Source organism: Schistocerca cancellata, chromosome 2 (assembly GCF_023864275.1).
Source record: "Schistocerca cancellata isolate TAMUIC-IGC-003103 chromosome 2, iqSchCanc2.1, whole genome shotgun sequence".
Classification (NCBI taxonomy): domain Eukaryota; kingdom Metazoa; phylum Arthropoda; class Insecta; order Orthoptera; family Acrididae; genus Schistocerca; species Schistocerca cancellata.
In genome coordinates this window covers 542,432,942-542,458,393 of record NC_064627.1, presented here as the reverse complement: position 1 = coordinate 542,458,393, position 25,452 = coordinate 542,432,942, and the positions used below count along the sequence as shown (strand labels likewise).

Below are 25,452 nucleotides of genomic sequence, written 5' to 3'. Positions count from 1 at the left end.
CGGCAAATGAAAAACTTCGCGGTTACAAGGCCATTTCCGTTGTGATACTGGCTACCACAGTTGGTGGCAGTTTCTGTTGCTTGATTGCGAGTGATAAACCACTCTGGGACCAGAAATACTTCCTTAGAATTCTTACACATCGACGCTGTTCTACGCTGTCCCAATGTCAGAGTCTTCAGAGGTCGCCCGATAACATCGGCCGACAGCTTGGTCGCAGTGCGTTCGATCATCTTCGTCAGTTTTTAAGGAGGAATTAGAGGTTACGAATCTACCCAAACCTATATCTGCCTCGAAAAGAACGTGGCGAGTACTGTATACTCATTCTTCAGGTGTTGGAATAACCAGACAAACAAACAAAAGGTGATTCGTGGTGACAAGGGAAAGCAAGATTACAAACTTTCTGCAGTTTCAGATAAACTCACCAAAACAGACATATGTTCAAAAATGGCTCTGAGCACTATGGGACTTAACTTCTAAGGTCATCAGTCCCCTAGAACTTAGAACTACTTAAACCTAACTAACCTAAGCACATCACACTCTCCATGGCCATGGACTGCGGCGCCTAGAACCGCTCGGCCACCTCGGCCGGCCAGACATATGTAATTTAACTTTCATTGGCTGTAATTTAGGAAATGTGCGAGAGACAAATATAAATTTTAGAATAAGATTTTCTGAACACACAAAGCACTGAAAAGTGGAAAAACAAACACACACACCAAATTTGCAAACCAAATCTGCTTAGTGTATTCATCTCTTGGTCTCCCTCTACGATTTTTACCCTCCACACTGCCCTCCAATGCTAAATTTGTGATCCCTTGATGCCTCAAAACATGTCCTACCAACCGATCCCTTCTTCTAGTCAAGTTGTGCCACAAACTTCTCTTCTCCCCAATCCTATTCAATACCTCCTCATTAGTTACGTGATCTACCCACCTTATCTTCAGCATTCTTCTGTAGCACCACATTTCGAAAGCTTCTATTCTCTTCTTGTCCAAACTAGTTATCGTCCATGTTTCACTTCCATACATGGCTACACTCAATACAAATACTTTCAGAAACGACTTCCTGACACTTAAATCTATACTCGATGTTAACAAACTCCTCTTCTTGAGAAACGCTTTCCTTGCCATTGCCAGTCTACATTTTATATCCTCTCTACTTCGACCATCATCGGTTATTTTACTCCCTAAATAGCAAAACTCCTTTACTACTTTAAGTGTCTCATTTCCTAATCTAATTCCCTCAGCATCACCCGACTTAATTTGACTACATTCCATTATCCTCGTTTTGCTTTTGTTGATGTTCATCTTATATCCTCCTTTCAAGACACTGTCCATTCCGTTCAACTGCTCTTCCAAGTCCTTTGCTGTCTCTGACAGAATTACAATGTCATCGGCGAACCTCAAAAGTTCTTACTTCTTCTCCATGAATTTTAATACCTACTCCGAATTTTTCTTTTGTTTCCTTTACTGCTTGCTCAATATACAGATTGAATAACATCGGGGAGAGGCTACAACCCTGTCTTACTCCTTTCCCAACCACTGCTTCCCTTTCATGCCCCTCGACTCTTATAATTGCCATCTGGTTTCTGTACAAACTGTAAATAGCCTTTCGCTCCCTGTATTTTACCCCTGCCACCTTCAGAATTTGAAAGAGAGTATTCCAGTTAACATTGTCAAAAGCTTTCTCTAAGTCTACAAATGCTAGAAACGTAGGTTTGTCTTTTCTTAATCTTTCTTCTAAGATAAGTCGTAAGGTCAGTATTGCCTCACGTGTTCCAACATTTCTACGGAATCCAAACTGATCTTCCCCGAGGTCGGCTTCTACCAGTTTTTCCATTCGTCTGTAAAGAATTCGCGTTAGTATTTTGCAGCTGTGACTTATTAAACTGATAGTTCGGTAATTTTCACATCTGTCAACACCTGCTTTCTTTGGGATTGGAATTATTATATTCTTCTTGAAGTCTGAGGGTATTTCGCCTGTCTCATACATCGTGCTCACCAGATGGTAGAGTTTTGTCGTGACTGGCTCTCCCGAGGCCATCAGTAGTTCAAATGGAATGTTGTCTACTCCCGGGGCCTTGTTTCGACTCAGGTCTTTCAGTGCTCTGTCAAACTCTTCACGCAGTATCTTATCTCCCATTTCGTCTTTATCTACATCCTCTTCCATTTCCATAATATTGTCCTCAAGTACATCGCCCTTGTATAAACCCTCTATATACTCCTTCCACCTTTCTGCCTTCCCTTCTTTGCTTAGAACTGGGATTCCATCTGAGCTCTTGATATTCATACAAGTGGTTCTCTTCTCTCCAAAGGTCTCTTTAATTTTCCTGTAGGCAGTATCTATCTTACCCCTAGTGAGACAAGCCTCTACATCCTTACATTTGTCCTCTAGCCATCCCTGCTTAGCCATTTTGCACTTCCTGTCGATATCATTTTTGAGACGTTTGTATTCCTTTTTGCCTGCTTCATTTACTGCATTTTTATATTTTCTCCTTTCATCAAGTAAATTCAATATTTCTTCTGTTACCCAAGGATTTCTATTAGCCCTCGTCTTTTTACGTATTTGATCCTCTGCTGCCTTCACTACTTCATCCCTCAGAGCTACCCGTTCTTCTTCTACTGTATTTCTTTCCCCCATTCCTGTCAATTGTTCCCTTATGCTCTCCCTGAAACTCTCTACAACCTCTGGTTCTTTCAGTTTATCCAGGTCCCATCTCCTTAAATTCCCACCTTTTTGCAGTTTCTTCAGTTTCAATCTGCAGTTCATAACCAATAGATTGTGGTCAGAATCCACATCTGCCCCAGGAAATGTCTTACAATTTAAAACCTGGTTCCTAAATCTCTGTCTTACCATTATATAATCTATCTGATACCTTTTAGTATCTCCAGGATTCTTCCAGGTATACAACCTTGTTTTATGATTCTTGAACCAAGTGTTGGCTATGATTAAGTTATGCTCTGTGCAAAATTCTACAAGTCGGCTTCCTCTTTCATTCCTTCCCCCCAATCCATATTCACCTACTATGTTTCCTTCTCTCCCTTTTCCTACTGACGAATTCCAGTCACCCATGACTATTAAATTTTCGTCTCCCTTCACTACCTGAATAATTTCTTTTATCTCGTCATACATTTCATCTATTTCTTCATCATCTGCAGAGGTAGTTGGCATATAAACTTGTACTACTGTAGTAGGCATGGCCTTTGTGTCTATCTTGGCCACAATAATGCGTTCACTATGCTGTTTGTAGTAGCTAACACGCACTCCTTTTTTTTTATTCATTATTAAACTTACTCCTGCATTACCCCTATTTGATTTTGTATTTATAACCCTGTAATCACCTGACCAAAAGTCTTGTTCCTCCTGCCACCGAACTTCACTAATTCCCACAATATCTAACTTTAACCTATCCATTTCCCTTTTTAAATTTTCTAACCTACCTGCCCGATTAAGGGATCTGACATTCCACGCTCCGATCCGTAGAACGCCAGTTTTCTTTCTCCTGATAACGACGTCCTCCTGAGTAGTCCCCGCCCGGAGATCCGAATGGGGGACTATTTTACCTCCGGAATATTTTACCCAAGAGGACGCCATCATCATTTAATCGTACAGTAGAGCTGCATGTCCTCGGGAAAAATACCGGCTGTAGTTTCCCCTTGCTTTCAGCCGTTCGCAGTACCAGCACAGCAAGGCCGTTTTGGTTAATGTTACAAGGCCAGATCAGTCACTCATCCAGACTGTTGCCCCTGCAACTACTGAAAAGGCTGCTGCCCCTCTTCAGGAACCACATGTTTGTCTGGCTTCTCAACAGATACCCCTCCGTTGTGGTTGCACCTACGGTACGGCCATCTGTATCGCTGAGGCACGCAAGCCTCCCCACCAACGGCAAGGTCCATGGTTCATGGGGGGGCTTTCTCACTTGATCACAAAAAATTATGAGATTATAATCTCTTTCAAATTCTGAAGGTGGCAGGGGTAAAATACAGGGAGCGAAAAGCTATTTACAATTTGTACAGAAAGCAGATGGCAGTTACAAGAGTCGAGGGGCATGAAAGGGAAGCAGTGGTTGGAAAGGGAGTGAGACAAGAAGAGAATAGAAGCTTTCGAAATGTGGTGCTACAGAAGAATGCTGAAGATTAGATGGGTAGATCACATAACTAATGAGGAGGTATTGAATAGAATTGGGGAGAAGAGGAGTTTGTGGCACAACTTGACTAGAGGAAGGGATCGGTTGGTAGGTCATGTTCTAGGCATCAAGGGATCACAAATTTAGTACTGGAGGGCAGTGCGGAGGGTAAAAATCGTAGAGGGAGACCAAGAGATGAATATACTAAGCAGATTAAGAAGGATGTGGGCTGCAGTAGGTACTGGGAGATGAAGAAGCTTGCACAGGATAGAGTAGCATGGAGAGCTGCATCAAACCAGTCACAGGACTGAAGACCACAACACCAACAATAACAACAATCTAGGCCCAAAATTTCCGATACTAGCTTTGCCTGCCTGGCATGCTTCGTTTTAAATACAGACAAGTGGCTGAAATGGCTAAACAGCCACAAAACATGCACAATGTAATATAAGCTAACATTCAATAAATTATTATTAAATTTTTAAGCTGTTCGAAACTTGTGGTTTCCAATAAAGCAGCGATTTCAGATCATAGGTTCCGAGATAAGTCGCTGTTATTCCATCTCCCATCCTCAGGATCTCACAAACTCTTCATTTCATGTAACAAATTGAAAATGTCTCACAGTCCATGTTTTGCGTGTAGGAACGTTAGCCGATTTGATCGAAGACAACAGATTTGAATTTCACCGACCGTCGTTCGAAGTCTATACGAGCGGGTGATGACATCGGCTGCGTTGTGACCAGGCACGTGCTGGTGTACACATGTCTTTATTTTCATATACATTACACGGTACTGTGGCTGCACTCCTTTCAAAGATGTAGTCTAGCTGAAGCACCTGGAGGAGACCGTATGTGATTTCGTCAAGCTCTTATTTGACGCCGGCCGGTGTGGCCGAGCTGGTCTAGGCGCGTCAGTCTGGACCCGCGCGACCGCTACGGTCGCAGGTTCGAATCCTGCCTCGGGCATGGACGTGTGTGATTTCCTTAGGTTAGTTAGGTTTAAGTAGTTCTAAGTTCTCGGGGACTGATGACCCCAGATGTTAAGTCCCATAGTGCTCAGAGCCATTTGAACAATCAAGCTCTTATTTGATGTGTTTCATATTATAACCACATTTTAACTTACGGTTTACAAATTAATGTTGTTTCAAAACACTATCATATTGAGGATCTCTCGCATAAGATACAATTTATTGATATGAAATGTCTGATAATGAGTTATTGGCGTTCGAAGTTTTCAAGAGACGGATGGCAGAGGACAAAATAGTAAGTTGCATATCATCACTCTGGTGTAGTGTGTAAACTCTCCGGTTTGGGGGAAAGAGGTGGTATTGGAATAGGAAAGCTAAGATTCGCGCCCTGGCATCGGTAAAGATTTTATTAATCAGATTCACGTTTCTGTGAGCTTTGGAGACTTGTCACTCTCAATAATTTACAAATTAAGCATGGGAGACGGAAATTTGAGTGAATATTCAAAATATGTTGATCATCCGGTATAAACAAACTACCATTCAAATAAAAAAAAACATAGACAAGACTGACGCAACGGAGAAAGAATTAAAAGGCGACTTCATCTCACGATCAGCCGCCGATAAGTATAAAAGAAAATTTCCAAGCTATTTTAGGAAACTTATTGTCAAACAAGAACATCTTCAAGTAAAGTATGTATGCAGACGAATATATATTCTGGTGTTGGCACTGGCATATTTCTGCTGGTGTTTTCCCTCGTTGTTTCAGTTACTTTAAACAACAAAGCAAGAAGTTTACTTTTATGGCAGTGAACTGTAATTTTTCGCACAAATTAGAACATACGTCACACAGCTAGCACATTTATTTTTAACAGCGGGACAGCTTCTCCTTGTAAGTACTTTCCGTAACGCATACCGCTGTGTAAATAACGAGTATGAAGTGGACAGGTTGTCACTTCCAAAGAAAGAAAAGACATATTTGCCGTGAATGAATCACCCGAATATATAGCGAGCTGCTACTTTAATTCGTCTGCTAGAATGGCTGCCGGAGTCACGACGATAGACTGTGACGATACCTTGACAGCAGAGACATGTATCGATGCCTTCGAGAAAACCAAAGTATATCTTTGACAGGAACAGAGCTACAGTACCACTCGTAACGTATATATAAATAAAGGCACGTACTGGTGTACTAATTTAGAAGATTGGCCGTCTTCGGCCGATGTCAATCGGAGGCGGAATCTGTCGATGTACGTGCCACTGTGACCGCAGACTAAGGTGACTGAAGCTGTCCGACAGAAAGGGTCCTGAACGTACGGTAAAATACTAGTAACTTAGCTTACTTATCAGTTACAGTAAGCCTTGCCGCGTGTGTAATGAACAATTTTTGAAATATCAAGGCGCCCCCGTTGCGTTGACCTCCCCGCATGAGGACTCACCATCTTGGGAGGTATGCGCTCGCCGGTCATGTAGCCGATGAGGAAGCCGCTCATGATGATGACGTAGCCGCTGTAGGTGGTGATCTCCAGTATGTACACGTCCAGCACCGTGTGTAGCTGAGTTTCGGTGAATGTGCCAATGCACGCGCACGCCAGCGCCTGCAACATGCAACACACGAAACCTGTTTATCGATACTAAAAACAAATATAGCGGTACCTTCCAAGAGTGTCAGAAAATCCTCGTGAAACAGTAGGCCGTTATCATCTTCAGAACAGCGAGGGATGCCTATCTTTCAGCTTTGCAGTTGAGTATAGCAACTACACTACGTCTTATTCAATCACATGTTACGTCAGCATGAACTATAAACAATGACAGATTATAATGATTTGTAATAAAGCGAAAGGCAGTATACTGGGCGGTTATAATTAAAGTGCAGCTACTCCCAGAGCTCCACTGTGGGCCATAACTGCCGTATGACAGCGAATTTTGGTAGATATTCCAGTGCATTAATGTGGAACCGATTTACGCTGGAAGAAAACGAGTTCCAGTTTTTGGCCACCAGGTGCATATCTGACGGCTTGAATGCAAGAAAGGCGTACAGAAATGTTTCCATATGTAATTTTTGAGAGAATTTCTCTTGGAGAACAACGGTCTGGCAAAAAATACTTCAGTAATGAACACAAACAGTGTCGACCGCAAAAAACTTTATTTCACGGTAACCGGTTTCGATCAGTTTTTTACCATCTTTAGATTATCATATGTGAGACCTGAATATGATCAGAAACTGACCGAAACCGGTTACCAAAAAATACAGGTTTTTTGTGGCCGAGACTGTTGGTGTTCATTTTTAAAGTTTCCATATGTAATTGCTTAGGAACTGGACTTGGGCAGAAAAGATCAGGCAAGTGAGAAAGGCATAATGTTGATTTTATTATTAATCGCCCTTTTACACATTTTGTTCAATATGAGCACCGAAGACGCCGACGAGATGCTGTACAGCCCAAGATTTGCACCCGGTGGCCCAAATTAGAACAAATTTTTTCCGCGTAAATAGATTCTACATTAATGCATCAGCATATCTATCAAGTATCGCTGCCATATGATAATTACAGCACATTGGACCTCCGTCAGTATCTTCCTTACACTTTAATTACAGTCACCCGGTACTTACTGCTGCAGGAAAATACGCGCATTCAGAGATAGCTTTCGTGCAAACCGTCTCTCAGAATGCAGTCATTTATAAAATGTAAGTTAATTATTCGTCGATCCCTTCTGCGACTGTCTTCAATCATTTGTGTACAAACATTCCTGTGTCTCAGAATGCTCTAAGCTCATTGTAATATATTTTTTAAAGAATCATACATTTTCAAGAAATTAGACAATCAAACATCTAGGGAATTAGTAAAGATAACCTGACACACCTTGGCGCGAATGTCGAGTTCGGCGCGGATGGGATCACAGTATTACTACAGGAGGGATTAGGCCATTAATCTTCACAGCCATGCGAGAACACGTAGTGCAGTGTCTCTCAGCAACGTGATTTACTCCACTTTTAAAAATCGTAAACTATTCCAAAAAAATAAGATAATTTCGTCCACGGGCTACAAGGTCAAACACTTGCGAACTCCGTTCCAGTCTTCCCACCTAGGGAAAACTATTAATAGTAGCGGATTGTAACCCGGATGTTAAAAACCGACCGCTTGGTATTGGAGGCGTACATCACATTCTAATAAACCTGAGTGATGTGATTGTTACCAATGCCGTATTGCCACATAGTAAAGACATTTCCCGAAGGTTAACAACCAACAACTCCAGGGAGCATTGTTGCCCTTCACACTCAGATAATGGTCTTGCAAATACATTTAGATCATCTATGACGGTTCTGTATTTCACAGGTGTGTGATGTGTTTGCCAACAACAACCGACGTTTCGAAAGACGTGCGCCATGAAAAAGGCAGGGCTGAAACAGGAAGGAAGGCGCGGTTTCCTGCCATATGCCCCCCCTCCCTCTCCTGCTTCCTCTCATGAATAGAAGCAACTTCATTATTTTGGACTGGACATTTCTAGCTCGGCAAAGGAATATGTAGTCCTCTTGTCCAACACGCCAGATCACATCACAACCAGAATTATTTATGGTGATTTTTGCTGTGCAGCAGAAGTAGTGATAATGATAATGTGAAAGATTATTTTCTATTGTTCAGATAGTTGAAATTGTAGTATGAATAACTAATAATGAAACATACATAAATACTCGGACATATGTATTTTATATACCCCAGGTTTGAGAAATTTGACAGTTGGAGATTTCTCATTATTTATAGAGAGCAACTTGTCGCCATTATTGTTGCTAAAGAACACGGTGATGTCATATTTTTGTGAACAAATTAGCTATACTATATGAAATGTAACCTAGAAATGGTATTGTAGCATATTTTTTAACAGTAAGGTCGTTTTAATTTTCTGGTTTTATTTTTATAAAATATTTACATGAGTCTTGCTTGATTTCCGTTTTTGATCGCTACACGCATAAAATTACTAACTTCTGTAGCAATGTTGGAACGAATAAGGGGCACCTCAATAATACGATCGATTATAGCGTGAAAAAACGCCAATTTGTGCTTAAAGGGGTAACAATATTAGCCATGTATGAAATTCTCTGTTGTGTTCGGTTTCCTGTAAAAGTCAAGGTTAATTTTATTATGTACTAAACATAGTCTCAGGTCCAGAAGTTCATTATGTTGATTTTCTGTTTCATATGTAAATTTAATTTTAGCAGTCGATGACTCACTAAGCAGTTTCACGTACTCCACACCTCTCGTTAATATAATAATGGTATTATCGACATATCATCTGTAGAAATAAATGTTATTTGCTAAAGTGTTGTTGGAATTTAAAAAATGCTTTTCAGAGACGTTAATGGAGATGTCAGCTTGAAATCCAGCAGGGCAGTTCCCCATAGAAAGGCTGTCCCCTTTTTGATATAGCTGCCCATCGAAACTGAAGTAGTTGTACTTTGAACGATTCTCAAAAATCATTAAATTCTTTAATTTCATTTGAATTTAGTTTCTTTTACTTAGTGAAATTGTCTTCAGTAATAATATAGTTTTATCTATACGGATGTTAGTGCAGAGATTTTAATATCAAAAGGTGCGAATATATGGCTAGTAGCAAAAGGGAAATTTTTTAGGTTAATAATCTCTTTTCTTCACAGAGAATGATGTTGTGTATGTATAGTATTTCTCGAAAAGAACCAGTAATTTCTTGGACACGAAGCATCCAGGGCTAACAATTCCATTAACGACTAGACAAACAGGCCAATTGTTTATGAATCTTAATTTGTGACCATAAGGGTGGTGTTTTAGGACTGATGCTTAGTAATCTAGCAGGGTCTTTGGGAGGGTTGAGAGAATTACTGGAATCAAAGGCCTCTTTAGTAATGATATGAATGTTGTTATCAGTTGCTTAAGATTACAGCTATGAATAAAATAATACCTTATTTATATTCTACATCTTTATTCTTGATGTCTACATATTTATTTCTGAACATAGTCATTCTGGGTATGAACGCATTTCTTCCAACGAAACAGCAGGTTGTTGATACCGTCACTGTAGGAAGTTTGACTTTGTTGACGCGGCCACAACCCCACCTCTGCTTGCACTTCTTTGTCACTATCAAAGTGAAGCCCTTGTAGATGAAAATCGGATAGGGCCAAGTCGAGACTGTAAGGAGGAGGATGGATGACTGAACCCAAGGTGTAGTATTGTTGCAGATGTCGCAGCGCTTGGATGTGGTCTGACACTGCCTTACTGAAGGAGGGGGTACTCCACGTGTGGACGAACTCTTTGCGTTCGAAACTTGATTACAGCACGCTGTTTCTCACTCACCTACATTACACATCGCCATGATACACGCTACAACTCACAGCCCTGTAGCGGCAGAGGGCTCGAAACATGTAGCCATGAAAAATAAAGATGTGGAATGTTAATATTGTTTGCTTACATTTAAAAAGCTATAAGAGTTTTCACATAAAAATTCTGGAACGTAACTTTTCAGCACACCCGTGTAAATTTTCCATTTTTCTTTTATAACAGTACTAAAATTATTACAGCAAATACTGTTAAAGTACCAAGTTCGTAATTTTCCCCTACGATGAGTTAGGCTTCACTACCATGTATGCTTTCTTGTTGCAGACACGAGCCAGGCATTTCTAACGTACAGCTACGTTCCATTATCAGTTACAGTCTTCGGTCCTCACCCTACAACTTCTGCTGATTGAACAAGAAATACCGCACTTTTCATTATAATCGCGTCTGCTGTATAGCAAAAATCACCACAAATACTTGCGCTTGTAGTGCGACGCGCTTGTATAGCTGAACGCGCAATATGTTTGCATGTGAGACAGCGAGGTGAGCCGGTCCCGGTTCGAATCAGCGCGGCGGTTTAACGACCGTTGGTCCTGCGCACCGGTTTCAGCCTCACAGTGTTTTTTAGGCGGTTTTCCACGTCCTTCGAAGAAAATGCTGGGCTAGTTTTCGGTCCCCACCTCTTTTAAAATACAATGACACACAGAAAAAAATTTTTACATGATCCAAAGACATATCGCATACGCGATTCCCGTTCATTAGGTTAACTGATGACATGAATGATTTTTTTTTTCAATGTCAATAAACTTCACCAACAGCCGTATATTTTAAGATATTTTATTCTGAAAGCAACCAGTTTCGGCCATTCATTTTGCCATCTTCAGGCCCCAAACGCTTTTATCAAAACAAACGAACATACACTTTTATCTAAATAAACGAACCTATCATATGGCGCCAACAACACTGGATATCGTGAGTTCCAGTCGTTAGACAAATGCTTCATACGTCGAGGCTTAATATTTTAATTCGTTGCTAATCCTAGTCATTTGAGAAATTTGCTTGCCTGCGTTGTTATTATTGCTTGTGGGTTTACTTACGTTAACCCTCTTTTCCTTCCACGTTTCGAAGCGGAAAAAAATACAAGGAAAGAAACTGCAGAATGCAACTGGTAATCAGACACAGGCTCAAAAAAAATGTTTTCATCAACTTCTTGGAAAATATGCGTTTGCAGACCCATATATGTCGATGAGAAATGCAGTTTTCAATAATCTACCTATACTATCAACTCTCAGTCGACTGTGCATCCTAAACTTCAGGGGTAGTTTTCTCAGAAAGGGGGAGGTGTTGAGCCAAAATGACGTAGTCTGTAATGTTAGGTTGTGCACTTAGTGAATACGAGGCGAATCGATTGGCCTATTACCGTTGTCACATATAGTAAACAATTTCATGTACGAGGCTTCCAATGGACGGGATATGTTAACACGGAATGGGGTACGTGAATAGTAGTCTCATTATAGCAGTGCAGTGAGTAGGTGTAAGGAAGTTGTTAGAATTTGGTTGTTTTTAGTTAATTAAGTATAGGCATTGAGGACCAGATGACGAGTTACTTCTGGAATTACAGATTGTAATTGCTACATAATATGGCTCGTAGAGGAGTAAGGCTGTGCGTTCTTAAACCGTTGGCACACGGGACGAGTTAACTGACGTCGACGTAGCGCTCTACGATTTTTATGACGTCACTTCCTGCCATTTCACGTTGAGGGGCCATCTCGTCACGTGAAGCGTAAAAGAAGTTCTGCGATATTTCGAAGGCGTGTCGCGTAATGTATAACCAACAGGAAACAAGAACGCTCCCTGAGTCACAAGCAGAAAGCTTGCGATGCGCAGAAAGCGAGACGCCATATTGTCCTTGTCTCTTTCAATAGAAGCCCATCTTTGGTACGTTTTATGTGATACATTACACCCCATGAAGGCGGCCGCTGTAGCCGAGAGGTTCTAGGAGCTTCAGTCCGGAACCGCGCTGCTACTACAGCCTGCCTCGAGCATGTATGTGTGTGATGTCCTTAAGTTAGGTTTAAGTAGTTCTATGTTCTAGGGGACTGATGACCTCAGATGTTAAGTCCCATAGTGCTTAGAGCCATTTGAAACATTTGAACACCCCTTGAATGTACGCCATTTCTAAGCACCAGCATACTGAATGTCTGGAAAAAAACAGTCGTTATTGGTACGATTTGTTGTAATAAAAGTATTTAGTAAATGTTGCGCAGTAAGTCGCGTGTTATCAGACTAAGCCGTTTTAAGGCGACGGCACGTTAAAGATTCATGAAAAAATGTGTCGTTCTTGTTAGGATTTGTTATAATTAAATGTAAATGAATAACATATCGGCGATTAAAGCTTGTAGGAGACTATATGATAAAACCCAAAGCGTCTTGTAATGAAGCTACAACCTTGGATGGTGTTTAGACACACCATCTTACATTTCAGAGATTAGGTCGGTATAGGGTTGGAGTCCTGTTGTATGTAATTTTTTTCTTCATCTTCATGTTTTCCAAAAGGTTGTGGAACTTTCTTACGAAATTAATAGGAATAGCATCTGTAATTTTTAATGTTATATAAATATATGTGCGTTCTCTGTCAGGAGTGAGTTTGTTAGATCTGTTGAGCTTTTACAAGCTGATGTCCTCACTGATGCGGACACAAGGGAGGAAATGTGCGTTTTAATAGAGCCAACGTCGGAATTTTACGCGCGCCCATTTTCTTGAGCGAATTGTATCGTTAGCGAGCCAAATAAGGCCGACAACTCCGCTGCAGAGAGCTGAGAGCAGAAAATCACGTGACCCAGCTTGTGTCGTGTGCCGACAGCGCTGCGTCTCGGGACGTTAGACATCCCTTCTACGCACAGGTTAACGTTGTAGCTGCCCCGTCCCGTGTGCCGACGGGTTTAAGACAGATTATTCTCGCTGTAGCCTGTACATTCAACACTGTTGTTTCTTTATGAACGCGTCGTTTTCAATGTTTGCGACAATCAGCGACTGTGTTACACAATCTGCATTAGCTAACAAGATTGCAGGTTTAATTTGTAACAGCAAGTAATAAATTCCCATTCAGATTCAGTTATTGCGCTAAATTTCTCCAGGAAAATTCTGGCATGGTTCCTTGAACGTTGCTACGGTGAATTCCTTCCCCCAAACCTATCCGACTGACCTCGTAGCCCTGCGTAATGACGTCACCGGGATGTCGCGCTCTACGTCGCTTTCGTTCCTGCCTGGAATCGTTTTAGGTGACAACCTGTTCCTATCGAGCACCATCCACATTCAGATTTAATGTTTTCAGACTACGCCAGAAGAAGGATATTTGCTTTTTTTTCGGTTGCTCCTGACGGCAGCAGTTGTCGTTGGTAGGATGGCCCGGATGTTGGTTTCCTGTTGTCACCTCGCGTGGCTGCGACGTTGCGCCAAATCAAATGTGATGTCAAAACGTCTCTTCCTTTTGCTGTCACTGTCTTCGCAGAAAAGAACGCGCTCTAGAACGGGAACCGCAGTGATTCATTACAAAGCATTGTACCGTGCGCGTCATACAGAACCACGTAGTGAGTGGAAACGGGAAGACCATAGTTCCTTTTCCGAAGACACTGTGAGAATTAACAAATCTCATGACGTACAAGTACTATCAGCGTGACATGTAAACTGTTCGAAGAAGAATTGTTCCCAGTCACAATACGCGTTAAGCAGCCAGATATAAATGGCCGCGTGCATCTCTCGAAACAGTCTATATTTCATTACGAGATATACCACTGCATACAGAAAATTAAGGCCATACATAATTACATTCCAGCTCAAAGTATGATGTGACATAATGAAATGGAAATAATCCTTTTTCAGGTATTCCTTTCATGTAGTTGATTAACAATCTATTTCCTTTCAAAGGCTTAAATTCTGCTGATGTACTTATAGTAATTAATTGTTTATTGCACAGTAGGAGCTCTAAAGGATTTTAATAATAGGCTGATTGCTGCGATTGGAAAATAGATCTTAGAAAGTATAAGCTTTTTCTGTTTAATATGAAATTATACCGTCAGGTTGGTTGGTTGGTTGATTTGGGGGAAGGGACCAAACAGCTGTGTCATCGGTCCTATCAGATTAGGGAAGGATGGGGAAGGAAGTCGGCCGTGTCCTGTCAAAGGAACCATCCCCATCAGGTTTCCATAAATTAGCCATCATCCGTCATCTCACTGCCTGCACGATACTTGTCCAGAGTAAGCTACGTCCTCTCCCTCTCTTAAACACACACACACAAGCGCGCATCCATTGCTGTTCTTTAGTACATCGTATAATCCTGAACTAATCTCGCCTTTATTGATGTGGAGTATGCATTCAGCTCCTTAGTTAAAGTGCAAGCCGTTCCACGTAATGTCGATACTAGCCACACTTCGATTATACCCTACGTTTCATAAAAGTGAAACAATGCTTCAGCCAACTTACAGCATCTCAAGCGGTGAATATTTCGCTTCAAGTTTAATGCTCTCCAGTTTTCACCTACTGAGATATGAAAACCATAATAAAGTGCATTTAGTACCATTGGGAAGGGCGCTAAAATTATTTATACAGGGTGTAACGGGCATAAGTGCACATATTTCTATTGGCGACTGAGGGCAGTGTGCTGAACAACATTACATCACAATTTACGTCATTTGCCAACTTATAACTATAGCTATTAAAAGTCATATACATTTAGGTTGGGAAGTACGTCCAAGTACATGTCGCAAGAGCAAGTCGCTAATGCTTATTTTCTCTTGGGTTCCAGGTAAGGTGTTGCAGTGCGGATGGGTGTACGCGAAACGGTGAGTCTATACTGACAGGCATAGTCCACTTACAAGGGACCCTCCCCATCGCACCCCCCTCAAATTTAGTTATAAGTTGGCACAGTGGATAGGCCTTGAAAAACGGAACACAGATCAATCGAGAAAACAGGAAGAAGTTGTGTGGAACTATGAAAAAAATAAGCAAAATATACAAACTGAGTAGCCCATGTGCAAGATAGGCAACATTAAGGACAAACTGCGCCCAGGAACGCCGTGGTCCCGTGGTTAGCGTGAGCATCTACGGAACAAGAGGTCCTTGGTTCAAGTCTCCCCTCGAGTGACAACTTTACTTTATTTATTTTCGCAAAGTTATGATCTGTCCGTTCGGTCATTGACGTCACTGTTCACTGTAATAAGTTTAGAGTCTGAGTTTTGCGACCGCACCGCAAAGCCGTGCGATTAGTGGACGAAAGGACGTGCCTCTGCAATGGGAACCGAAAACATTTGATCGCAAGGTCATTGGTCAACCGATTCCTCCACAGGAAAACACGTCTGATATATTCTATACGACACTGGTGACGACATGTGCGTCACATGACAGGAATATGTTTTCGAATGGCGAATGGGTAAAAAGATTCTTCTACCTTGCCCGATTTAAGATTTCTTGTGGATGTGATAATCACTCCCAAAAAAGTGATGAAAACATAACGGACGGACAGATAATAATTGTCTGAAAATAAAAAATTAAAATTTTTCATTCGAGGGCAGACTTGAACCGAGGACCTCTGGTTCCACAGCTCCTCGCGCTAACCACGGGGCCACGGCTCTCCGGCGCTCATATATCCCTTGATGTTGCATATCTTGCCCATGGACTATTCAGTTTGTATATTTTGCTTATTTTTTCATAGTTCCACACAATTTCTTCCTGTTTTCTTGATTGATTTGTGTTCAGTTTTTCAAGGCATATCCACTGTGCAACTTATAACTAAATCTGAGGGGGGTGCGATGGGGAGGTTCCCTTGTTAGTGGTGCAGTTACGACCGTGCAGAAAACATCAGGTCGTAAAGGTTTTGACGTGTTTGCGGGAAAACTGCTCGATGCATAGAAGAAACAAGCAACACCACAACGTGTAGCACACATAAAATTATCTGCCTCAGTGCGGCAGTGAAACGTGGGCGAGAAGTGTGGTGAATTGTAAAATCAAAGTAGCCCGCTCAGCGCGATTTTCGCCATTTTTACGTAACAGTAAAAGTGAAACTGCACAGCACTGGCAGACTGTATCCTAATGTGTAGCATATTTTTCTTCTCTTTTGGTTGACTTCCCTTATCTCAACCCCACAGTTATTTTTCTGTCTGAAGGTTATCAATGTCATTAAAATTACAAACTTGGTTCAGCATCTTTCCAGAAGTTAAGCTTGACGTTCATTCTCTGACTAATTAGTCAGCGTGTCATGCTAGCTACTGTCTTACAGTAACATTCTTCCAAAACAAAGTTTGTTGTCAACCGTCAGTTGCATACCACAAACAACGGAAATATACATTTTGTTATTGGCAGAAAAGTGATCTACACCACACAATGACGCAGGCTGATGTTCGAAGCAATAAAAATCTTTGATCATTTAACCAGTAATTGGAATGGTTTTAACAGGTTAATAAAAATAATTTTAAAAAACAAATTAAACTAGTATGCACCTGATAACTAATTTAATTGCGGGCAAACTGATACTATCTTGCTCTTACAGCGCAACGCGCAGCGCCCTTCCTCATGAGATACGGACGTGCGGAGAACCAGGCACAGATAGTTAACATAAGACCAATCCATCACGCACAGAACAAGGTTTACACAATGCACACGACTTCCTTCCCGTAGTTAACTGACGGCTACAGCGATAGGACCAGCAACGGGCCGCAAAAGGTAGGTGCAACTGAATGTCGAAATCTTGAGTACGGCGGACCTCGTACTAGAAGGGATTAACGCTAAGTAGAGGAGGAGGAAGTAGTAGCAGCCTATACTATATATACACACATCAAAAAAGTTTTGCATCACCCCGGTTCCCAGAACTCCTGAAGATACTGTATCACGAACGCAGTCCCTTTGCTCAGAGGTGTCACTAACCCCGCCCAAAGATGTAAACAATCATGCATGAGCAGTGCCTATTAGACGGAGGGGGTCCGACAGCCGATCAGTTCCAGTCATTCCACCAGGAAGTAGGTACACGGCTCGTCTTGTCTGTAGTTCAACCATGCCTATACGCTCAATACTGCGGTTCGATCGCGTTCGCACATTGTTACTTTGTGCCAGGAAGGGCATTCAACAAAGGAAGTGTCCAGGCATATCGAAGTGAACCAAAGCGATGTTGTTCGGACGTGGTGGACATACAGAGAGAGACAGGAAATGTCGATGACATGCCTCGCTCAGGCCGCCCAGGGACCACTACTGCAGTAGATGGCCGCTACCTACGGATTATGGCTCGGAATAACCCTGACAGCAAAGCCACCATGTTGAATAATGCTTTTCGTGTAGCCACAGGACGTCTTGTTACGACTCAAACTGTGTGCAATAGGCTGCATGATGGACAATTTCACTCCCGACGTCCATGGCAAGGTCCATCTTAGCAACCACGACACCATGCAGTGCGGTTCATATGGGCCCAACAATATGCCGAATGGACCACTCAGGATTGTCACCACGTTCTCTTCACCGTTCTGTGTCGCCTATGCCTTCAACCAGACAATCGTCGGAGACGTGTTTGGAGGCAACCCAATCAGGCTGAACGCCTTAGATACACTGTCCAGCGAGTGCAGCAAGGTGGAGGTTCCCTGCTGTTTTGGGGTGGCACTATGTGGGGTCGGCGTACGCCGCTGCTGGTCGCGGAAGGCACCGCAACGGCTGTACGACACATGAGTGCCATCCTGCGACCGATAGTGCAACCATATCGGTAGCGTATTGGCGAGACATTGGTCTTCATGGACGACAATTCATGCCCCCATCGTGCACATCTTGTGAATGATTTCCTTCAGGATAACAACATCGCTCGACTAGAGTGGACAGCTTGTTCTCCAGACATGAACCCTATCGAACATGCCTGTGATTTAAAAGGGCTGTTTATGGACGTCGTGACCCACCAACCACTCTGAGGGATCTACGCCGAATCATCGTTGAGGAGTGGGACAATCTGAATCAACAGTGCCTTGATGAACTTACGGATAATATGCCACGACGAATACAGGTATGCATCATTGCAAGAGGACTTGCTACTGGGTATTAGAGGTACCGGTGGACTACCACCTCTGAAGGTCTCGCTGTATGGTGGTACAACATGCAGTGTGTGGTTTTCATGAGCAATAAAAAAGGCGAAAATGATGTTTATGTTGATCTCTCTTCCAATTTCCTGTACATGTTCCGGAACCGAGGTGACGGAAAACTTTTTTTTTGTGTGTGTACTTTCACATATTGTTCAGGGGTAGTTTCACAGTATTTTGTTATAAGCGCCCGTAATCGCCTGTGGCTCGCTTCAGAACAGTTGCATTTCGTTTGATTTTTTACCGACATTTTTCGTTGTATCTGTATTCGATCGTAAATATCTACAGAACAGAGTAAATGCCAATAGTATGCGTTGTGTGTCTTGTTGTGATACTATCTGGTTCCATTCACTCACGGTACTTACTGGTGAGGACAATGAGACCTACTCTACTCTTTCCCGTCAAGCCCCCATTCAGTACTGCTCGTTACTGACTCGCGTTTGTTTTCCCAGCAGCATCCAGAATGAATTTTCACTCTACAGCCAAGCGTGCGCTGATTCGAAACTTCGTGGCCGATTGAAACTGTATGCCGGATAGGGAGGGAAGAACCGACCGGTTAAAACCGATACCAGTGTTTTAGTTTTGAATAGCCGGTATTTTTCGGTATTTGGTCTCCGTTATAACAGGTGCTTCTTTAAATTTTTTTAATAACCAGGTAAAAAACCGAAATATTAATCAGCCATAGCAGAAGTGCCATAATTTTTGGTTTTTGGGTAAATCTTCTTAAAAAAAAGTTATTTTTAATCGTAAAATTTCCATTATTTTTATAGAAAATAGGAAAAGCGATCCGTGTTATTTTAATAGCAATGCCGACAGAGACGTGCAACAGACACATGGCATTGCTGAGACAGTAATGTACCTGGTACTGCGTGGCGTAGCATACTACTGGGTGGTATGCGTATACAAGCAGTGTGCGGGACTTGCCCTATCTGGTCTGTGTGATACTTCCACGCTATCTTCGCCGGATATTAGTTGTAACACAAAACAGATCTAGCTCTATACTCTAGTCATCGTAAGAATGAAGAATCTCATTGGATTTCGTTTCGCGTTGAGCGAAACCCAAGCCGTGTCCAGTAGAGTCAAGTACGATCATAAGGATACGTTTTATGCTGTGATATACGTACATACACTGAGCGATGATGCAGGACAAAAAGCTTTACCGGCGCGTTAACTTGGATAGTACTCGCCAGCCAGCAGGTCCTTCTAACCTGCAACGATGTGAGCAGTTGCAGTTCAGGCGTAACAGGAGAAGAGCAGAGAAGCAACATAGCTTCGAATGTCATTTAATTTTTAAAGAGAATGAAATAATATTCGACGAAACTCCAGCACAACCGCACGCTTTTTAGCTGACCAGACGGAAAGCATAACATGCTCTCTTTCTCACGTTACATAGTACTCTAATTACAAACAAGAGTGATGAAAATTCCTAACTTACACGCAGGATAATTTATCTGAGAGAGCTATGTGTGATGCAAAAGCCTACTACAGGGGTTTCAGCGTATTGTTGAATACTGAAGCCTGTGAAGGTATTAAATTACAGTCAGTCGTCTGGTAATCTCTTAGCCTCTTCCCTATCCGAATCCGAGAAATACATTTCAGTTCTGGAACCGCCGTATGCTACGTTAATAAAGATTCGATCAACAACAGAATCCACGAAGCCACCCTGGCACCGCATTTTCTCTTTTTTATTATGACGAGCCGTTCTATACCCCGCCAGCGTTCGGCAGTGACAAGTGAAAAATCTGCGTACGTTAGTTCTCGTACGTCTGGCAGCTTAATAGTCTTGTTGTTTCTCGGACCAGATCTCTTTAACTTGGCGCCAAATCAGTCCTGTTGAGTTCATATTGTGATGGTATAGTAGCAAATATAAAAATACAGTATTTGTATCGTTTTCTCGATGCTCTGAAAAAGAATGTCTTTCATGTTTCTACGACGCTTACCTCTCTGGTTCGTGTTACACTACATCTGTAGTACAAAACAACGGGCATAGTCCAAATAAAGAGTATTAGGTTTTTCTTTTTTGTCCTAAAAAATTCAATTATTTTTTCTTAATTTAAGCAATCTGTATTATAATCTTTTATAAAATATCAATGATTAAGAATTTATATTTGAAATGAGAACAGAAATTTCGCGTGCAATATGTAATTAGAAACTAGAGAGTGTGCGTTAATTATAAAAAATGATGCCGAATCTTACAATTACGAGAAGTAGGTATTACAAATGGAAAGGAACAAAAGACCAAGGTGGAACTTGATTCAGCGATTTATGAACTGCATCCGATTATGAATCCATTACGCTACCAATTCCGCTATCTATCCAACTGTACTAAATGAAGTCCCTCGGAAAAGTTCAGAGCCGTTTTTTTCTGTAAATTTATGAAAAACATTAAGAACAACCTATTTCTTAGCATCTTTTTAACCGTGTTCCACACGCGTGTTTGACTATGAAGCAGGAAGAAGCATTAGCCGTCTTCATACTGCGCATTATCGGCGCGATAATCAGAGCAGTAGTAGAGAGACCGTGACTGTATACGATTTTTTAAATAACAACTAAGTAGCTAAAGCGTGTTAAAGAGAAACGTTGATGGCTGTTAATACATTAGAATATCTTAAAATTTCAAGTAACGCAACTGAGTTATAAGGTATCTAATACATAAGTAAGACCTGCTTCTAAGAGCGTAACAACACCAGTATGCGTGTTCTACGGCTTCTGACCGACCATCGCTTTTGTTTTTGTTTACGTCAGGTTTATTCTTGTGATGAACAAAGTATAGTCTGGAAGTATCAAGGAAGTACAATGCTCGATTTCCTTTGGGGGGGGGGGGGGGGGGTAGGACGTCAAACGGGCAGACTTGGAGCAGGAGAGGCATCACAGGACATTTTAATTTCCGCTGTCTATACTTTTACAAATAAATTCATAAAACTTCGCCAGCATGAGCAGGAAGGATTCAGGATTCACACCCATAGCACTGGAAGTTGAAAAACAACAGAATAATTTTTTTGTACATGTGACATTTCATCTTTTTTCACTTACTGTTGGCTGCATTAGTTGCTAAACTCTATATTTATTTAACTTATGAAAAAATGAATGAGTTGTTACATTTTAAACTTCATGTTTAGAAAAAACTCAAATTTTATATTTAATCATATCAGTTTTTACCACAGTTTTTAATAGATTTGGAAATTCTATCCTTTTGCATTAAGGAATTTGTGTTTGGTAGCAGTGCAAAATTCAACGAAGAATATCTCTTACTTATGAAGAAAAGTGTACCTATAGCAACAAAAAATGGTTCTAAGCACTGTGGGACTTAACATCTGAGGTCATCAGTCACCTAGACTCAGAACTACTTAAACCTAACTAACCTAAGGACATCACACACATCCATGCCCGAGGCAGGATTCGAACCTGCGACCGTAGCGGTCACGCGGTTCCAGACTGAAGCGCCTAGAACCGCACGGCCACACCGGCCGGCTACCTACAGCAACAAATGCAGCCAATAGTAAGCGAAAAAAAGGTATTTCACGTGTAAAAAAATTGATTTTGTTATATTTTTGAACTTCCACTGCTATGAGTTTGAATCCTGTATCCTTTCTGGTTATGGAGACAAAGTTTTATGAATTTATTTATAAAAGTATAGACAGTGAAAATTGAAATGACCTGTGGTGCCTCTCCTGCTCCAGGTCGGCCCGTTTGACATTACCCCCCCCCCCCTCCCTCCCTCCCTCCCTTTAAGAGATTAAGAACGGGAGGAGCCACAACAGACTTGGGACGTCATATAAGGAGAAAGCTTACAACTAGTACTATATTGAAACTGAAAGAGTTGATTTCTGCGTTTATTACAGGAAATAACCGGAATAAAAAACCGAAAATAGGTTTTTTCAGGAAGTGTTTACAATAAAAACTGAAAGTAGCTGACCTGTTGCTTCTGTCTACGTAATATGCCTTTATCAGCTTGTAGCTCGCGAAAACGGACAAATTAAAAAAAAAATAGAGTTCTTCAACCTCAGTTTTCACCCTTCAGCACCGACTGCTCCAAGTGCCCAAATTGTGATATGATCCTCTATTACGACATGATTTTTGAGCAGAGTTTCAAAAAATTACGATCAATAGGAGAATACTGATGATTTTTTGTAGTATTCAGCCACTTATCATTTTTCGAGACAAGTAGCGAACGATCGACGGAATAAGTTTTCTTTTTATTTCCCTATTTAGTTTAGTATTTTGATTATGTGTATCCTGAAACTGGGAGAGTCGATTTCTGCGTTTATTACAGGAAATAACATGTATAAATAAATCGAAAATCGTTTTATTCAGAAACCGGTTGTTTTGGGCTGTTTTTAATACCCTCTCTTGTCAGACTCACGTTGAAAAAAATGCAATATAACCAAAAATTTGTTGAAACTTCCAGGCAGATTAAAACTGTGTCGGACCGAGACTCGAACTCGGGACCTTTGCCTTTAGCGGGCAAGTGCTCAGCCAACTGGGCTACCCAAGCACGACTCACGCCCCGTCCTCACAGCTTTACTTCTGCCAGTAACTCGTCTCCTACATTCCAAACTTCACAGAAGCTCTCCTGCGAACCTTGCAGAACTAGCACTCCTGAAAGAAAGTTTCCGCAATATTGTTTCCTTCAGGAGTGCTAGTTCTGCAAGGTTCGCAGGAGAGCTTCTGTGAAGTTTGGAAGGTAGGAGACGAGGTACTGGCAGAAGTAAAGCTGTGAGGACGGGGCGTGAGTCGTGCTTGGGTAGCCCAGTTGGCTGAGCACTTGCCCGCTAAAGGCAAAGGTCCCGAGTTCGAGTCTCGGTCCGGCACACAGTTTTAATCTGCCAGGAAGTTTCATATCAGCGCACACTCCGCTGCAGAGTGAAAATCTGAGTCTAAAAATTTGTTGTTTTAGCGATAAACGCCATCCCTAGTGCCGGATTGGGAGTCGATCGTTGGACCTTTGCCTTTCACGAGCGTGTGCTCTGCCGTCTGAGCTCTCCAAGCAAGATGTCGGCTCGCCCGCACAGTTTTACTTCAACCAGTACCCGATATCCTATCTTCCATACTTTCCATAGCCATATTCACGTAAGGACTATAATGTAAATGAGCAGCATTAACTTACTGACACGTTCTGCATACTACCCAATAGCATCTGGTTCGTGTAGCAAGTAGCTACAACAGCAACAAAAACAACAACAACAAGAACAAAAGTAACCACTGTGTCAAGTGGGCACGCCAGATCGGGCAGCCACCGAAGTGTACTTACAAGCTCGAAGATCTTGAGGCCAATCCTCAACTTGGAGACCAGGCCCATGGCGAGATGTGAGTTGTGTATGAGTTGCGTACGGCAGCTGTGCGAGTGTGCGAGTGGCAGCGCCCGTACCCAAGCTGTAGCTGAGACTGACTGGAGACTTGTCGCCGTGCGTCTGCAGGCGGCGATAGCCGGGCCACTTCCGCCATGTCGCCAGCCCAGCGTCAACCAGGAAGCGGCGTAGCCGGCACCGCGTCGTTCGTCCAATCGCTATTCCTGTCCAGCTCCAGGTACCACCCGAGGAGGTCGCGCACTCTCTAAACACTGGACTCGTATTCGGGAGGATATCCAAATTTAGATTTCGCGTGGTTTCCGTAAGTCCTTATCCCATACCCCATTCACCTATCTCTTCCTTATTTGTCTCTTTCAAAAATGCCTTCTGGTAGCGAAGCTTGGCGATCTTATCTTGACAGTGCTGCTTCTGCAGTGTCCGTGTTAAGAAGTACGATCAGTGTTCTTTGCATGTCCAAAGGAATATTGCATCGTACTTTTAACAACACGAGCGCTGCAATATCGTATTTATCCGCCGGTACCAGGCAGAGACTTTCAGTTAAAATGCCTTCCCCCTGTTCGGAATCACAAAATGTGTACGAGGGCAGGTTGTGGCGCATGAACGAGGACATAGGAAGTTTGGGTCTGGCTAGAGTCGTGTACGAATAGCCAAAGCGCTTAAGGAGACTGCTCGCCGTAAAGCGGGAAATACGGGTTCGAGCCCCGGTCAGGCACCAATTTTCACTGCGGCCATTCAGTTATACGGCACATGGATTCCATGTCATCCAATTCAGTCCCAAAGAAAAGTCTAGGAGTATTTGGAACAACAGGTGAAACGCAGCACTTAACAACTCCGCAACTTGGTGGGTCTGTGGCATCTAATAATCAATCAGCGGCTTCAGTTCGATATGATATACCTGCAGAAACTTGTTGAGTCTTTTCCTCATCCAGCTGAGGCTAGAGGCGGAGTTACAAAATGTTAGCGCGACGTCCCTAGGGGTGATTGATTTTCGTCCCGTTTGCCCACTGCGAAATGCCTTAATGACTTCACCGTACGCACTTTCGGCTGAGGCCTTCATCGTAGCTGAGAACGTACTCTTTCGGATGCAGCCTCCTAAATTATCTATACATATTGACAAAACGACTCAAATGCATGATGAAGTGATGAACGTATTAAGGAGAAAGTTCATTTTCCTTTTGGTTCCCCCCCCCCCCCCCCCCACCACACCACACCATGGCGTCGTATTCCTCAGTACCTCCACTATAAGAGAAAAAAATCCCTGTTCCATCCACCTCGTCACAAGTGAGGAAGTGCAAACTGCATGCTTTAAAATCCCAGATGACAGACTCAGTCTTTTTGTGGTGTATATGAAACGCTAACATCATTGTGTCATACATTGAGTGAGTGTGTTTTATATTAATTAGAAATTGAATCGCATGCGCTTATCTAATAGCGTGTAGCTTCCCCTTTCAGCCCTGTTGCCTAGAGCAACTCCTAGTTGCATTGACTTCATCAGACAACGAAAGCGTTGCAGAGCCATCTTTATCGATGAGAGTTAAAACGCCAGCCTCAACTCACGGACATTTGTCACAGCTTTGTGCAACAACTAACGTGTAATTCACGTCAGTAGTGCCCCATATTTTCTCAACTTATTTATTATCGAGT

General features: G+C 42.2%; 1 protein-coding gene across 1 annotated transcript in view; it reads right to left on the bottom strand.

The window, feature by feature from the left end:
* LOC126162108 (uncharacterized) overlaps nucleotides 1-23,903 on the bottom strand; it is a 35,293-nt gene extending 11,390 nt beyond the window's left edge. The window contains exons 1-2 of the mRNA XM_049918383.1: nucleotides 23,751-23,903; nucleotides 6,530-6,688 (exon numbers count right to left, since the gene is read on the bottom strand). Coding sequence (XP_049774340.1) covers nucleotides 6,530-6,688; nucleotides 23,751-23,798 — 207 coding nt within the window. The 5' untranslated portion in view covers nucleotides 23,799-23,903. The remainder of the gene's footprint in view (nucleotides 1-6,529; nucleotides 6,689-23,750) is intronic.
* Between the last annotated feature and the right edge of the window lie 1,549 nt (nucleotides 23,904-25,452).